This window comes from Palaemon carinicauda, chromosome 10 (genome assembly GCF_036898095.1).
Source record: "Palaemon carinicauda isolate YSFRI2023 chromosome 10, ASM3689809v2, whole genome shotgun sequence".
NCBI classification, from domain to species: domain Eukaryota; kingdom Metazoa; phylum Arthropoda; class Malacostraca; order Decapoda; family Palaemonidae; genus Palaemon; species Palaemon carinicauda.
The window spans coordinates 124,790,774-124,794,059 of NC_090734.1; the positions used below are offsets into that span (position 1 = coordinate 124,790,774).

The window sequence follows — 3,286 nt, forward strand, 5'->3', positions numbered from 1 at the left end:
AGCCAAGCATCATCAGGCTAGCCAGTTAAGCCTACCATCCTTAAACCTAAAAAAAAAAAAAAAAAAAGAAAAAAATATGCCAGGCAGTTAAGACAAGCATCTTTAGGCTAGGCAGTTAAGCCTGGCATCCTTAAACCTAAAAAAAAAAATATGCCAGGCAGTTTAAGACAAGCATCATTAGTCTAGGCAGTTAAGCCTGGCATCCTTAAACCTAAAAAAAAAAAAAAATAGAAAGATAATATTCCTTTCACAAAAATAATAATACCGGTACATTCCTTTTATAAAATAAGCGACGTCGCTATAAAATAAAAACTAGTTTTCCTTTCACAAAATAACATAAAAATATATTCCTTTCACAAAATAAAAATAAAATAATAATCCCTTAAAAAAAATAAAATAGTATTCTTATCACAAATTTTTTGTTTTGTTTTTAATTTTTTTTTTTTTTTTATTTTTGTTTGTGACCTCTTAATTATTTTGGATATTTTCCTCCTGAGTTCGTTCGTTAGGAACCTTATTTTCGGCAGTTTCCAAAACCGGGACTGTGGATGCAAGGGGGGCCCAAGAGTAAGAGACCTTGTCCCGGTTTGGTTTCTTCTTCTTTGGTTTCTTTATCAAAAGTTTTCTTGGGGGTCCGTCTTCTTCTTGTTTTTCTTCCTTCACAACGACTACTTTATTGTCATCATCTGCTGCATTTTCACACGTTTCAACGTCACCCATTCCTTCTTCTTTTATAACGTGTTCCAAATCTCTCTTCTGAAGTTCCTTCTTCAGTGAAGAGATGACATCCTTTGCTGCGGACAATTCTTTCTTCATTTGATCTTCTAAGTTGGTCATTCGAACAATCTTACCGTTCAAATTTTTTTCTCGTTTATTTTTGTTCTCCAGTTGTTCTCGAAGACCTTCGTTCTTCTTTGTAATTGTGAACACTGCCTCCTTTAGCTCATTATTTTGTACTAGTGCTTTAGAAATCTCCCCCTGCAGCTCTTCTATTAGACTTTGGTGTCCTTGGCTTTTTTTGTGATCATTAGCACGAGCCTGCATCAGCTCTTTTTCTAGTTTGATTTTTTCTAGAGCCAATTCTTCATAAAGGAAGCTTCGTTCCTCATTGGATGTTTTGAGATCTTCATTTTCTGCCAAAAGGATCGATTTCAGCTCGTCATCAGCCTCGATTTCCTTCTTGGCGTTTTCCAGTTCCTCAGTCAACTGAACTATTTTCATTGTGTTTTCTTCATCCAAAGTCACATATTCTTCAAGCTCTTGTTTCAGAGCTTCTTTCTCTTTCACAAGTGCTGATTCCTTCTGATTTTGAACATAATTTTTCTCCCGTGCCATTTTCAGGTCGGCTTTCAACTCTAAAATTGATTGATAGTAATCATCAATTTCATTTTGATGGGCTTCAATCAGAGCCTGTTTAATGGCAAGTTCCTCAGCCAAGTCTTCATTCTTTCGCCTGAGATCTTCAATCTCGGTGTGTCCGTCCGTCTGAACAGTTACATCTGTGTTAGAGACTGGTCCAGTTTTTACTTGAACTTGTACATCTGTGTTAGAGATAAGATGTTCAGTGTCTACTTGAACTTGTACATCTCTGTTAGAGATAAGATGTTCAGTGTCTACTTGAACTTGTACATCTCTATTAGAGACAGCACTCCCTGTGCCTCCTGACAGCAGCAGCTGTTCCTCCTCGTCGGAAAGCAAAGGATCCTTCCCACTGATTACAGCTTCCGTCTCCTCAGAAACTTCGTCGAGTTCCTCCTGGTCCAAGACAGGCTCGAGTGCCTCACTCTTATCCTCCTCGGCCCAGAATTTCCTCATCAGAAGACCACCTCCCAAAATGAGGCGTAGGCCTTCCAGTTCCATCAACCGGGGTTGCTGGTCCTGAAACCCGTCTTCGGAAGATGGACCTCCAAGAAGATATTTCTTCCCGTACTGGCTGATCGCTTTCAATGCGTTGTTTGTAAACATCTTTGTTGTAAAACTCAGAATGCAGATCACTTGACTTTGATCAGGTATAATTTGAAGAAATCGAGGTAGAACCTCGCAGAAATATCAACTCCGAGATTGAAGGAATTTTGAAGACTGGAGAAGTCTTCATTGTCTTCGAGATCGTCTCCTGAAACTGATTCCGATTATAATTCGAATGAGAGCCAGACTTTGAAGACGTCTTCGTTCGCTTTGGGAAAAATCTTCACTCGGTCTTCACCGAAACTACCTTTTTGCTCTTGAAGACATAATTTTGTCTATATTCTCATTTTTTTCTTTTTCCAAAACACGATTCTTATTCCGCCATTGAATATTCTTTTAGTAATTTCTTTTCCCCGAAGGAAATATCTAGAAAGATAGATAGATAGATAGATAAATATAATATATAGTTAGATAGATAAATAGATAGATAGAATTTTATTTATAAGAAAAAGTTGAAATTCTTATGAGGTGTGAATGAAGACTCGGATGAAAACAGGATGGTGTGAAGCCCTCTGAAGACATCGTTGGGTCGGAGAAGATTCTTCTGCAGGTCTTCACCGAAGATTTCTATCTGCTTCAGTAGAAGACTTGCGTTTTTCTCCCCGAAGGAAATCTTTGAAAATATTAAGAAAATAAAAACATTAATATAACAATTAATCTCGTATTGAGTTCCGTCATTTTGTTTTAGTCTGAAAATTTTTAAAGCTTTAAGAACTGAAAAAAAATTACTAATATATATTTTTATTTACTTTCCCTTTTCTCTATCGAAAGATTTTTTGTTATTTCATATGAAAATTAAGTCTTTCCATTATTATCTTTATTATTATTATTATTATTATTATTATTATTATTTTCAATTATTTTGACGTTTATTAAGCTTATAAATATATATATATATATATATATATATATAGTATATATATATATATATATATATATATATATATATATATATATTTTATCATCATCATCATCAGCTGTTACTAGTTCATTTCATGATAAAGACTTCAGACATGTCTCCATTCTTGTCTGTTTATGTTCATTCTATGTCAATCTATACCTGCATGTTTTCATATTTCGTCAATCCTTCGTCTTCTGTTCCTTTCAGTGATTCTTTAGCAATTACTAGAAACCCATTTTTATATTCCTAATGTCCATCAGTTATTTGTCCTTCTCATCATATGTTCTACCCATGTCCATTTCTTTTTCTTGCGTTATAATACCCTCTACTTTAGTTTACTTTCGTGTGTGTGTGTGTGTGTGTATATATGTATGTATATATATATATATATATATATATATATATTATATATATATATAT

At 34.4% G+C, this 3,286-nt stretch overlaps 1 protein-coding gene across 1 annotated transcript in view; it reads right to left on the bottom strand.

Annotated features, from left to right (window-relative positions):
• Positions 1-468: 468 nt before the first annotated feature.
• Positions 469-3,286, bottom strand: part of LOC137648229 (uncharacterized protein PF3D7_1120000-like) — a 9,821-nt gene continuing 7,003 nt past the window's right edge. The window contains exons 2-3 of the mRNA XM_068381154.1: positions 903-1,728; positions 469-794 (exon numbers count right to left, since the gene is read on the bottom strand). Of these exons, the coding sequence (XP_068237255.1) occupies positions 469-794; positions 903-1,728 (1,152 nt within the window). The remainder of the gene's footprint in view (positions 795-902; positions 1,729-3,286) is intronic.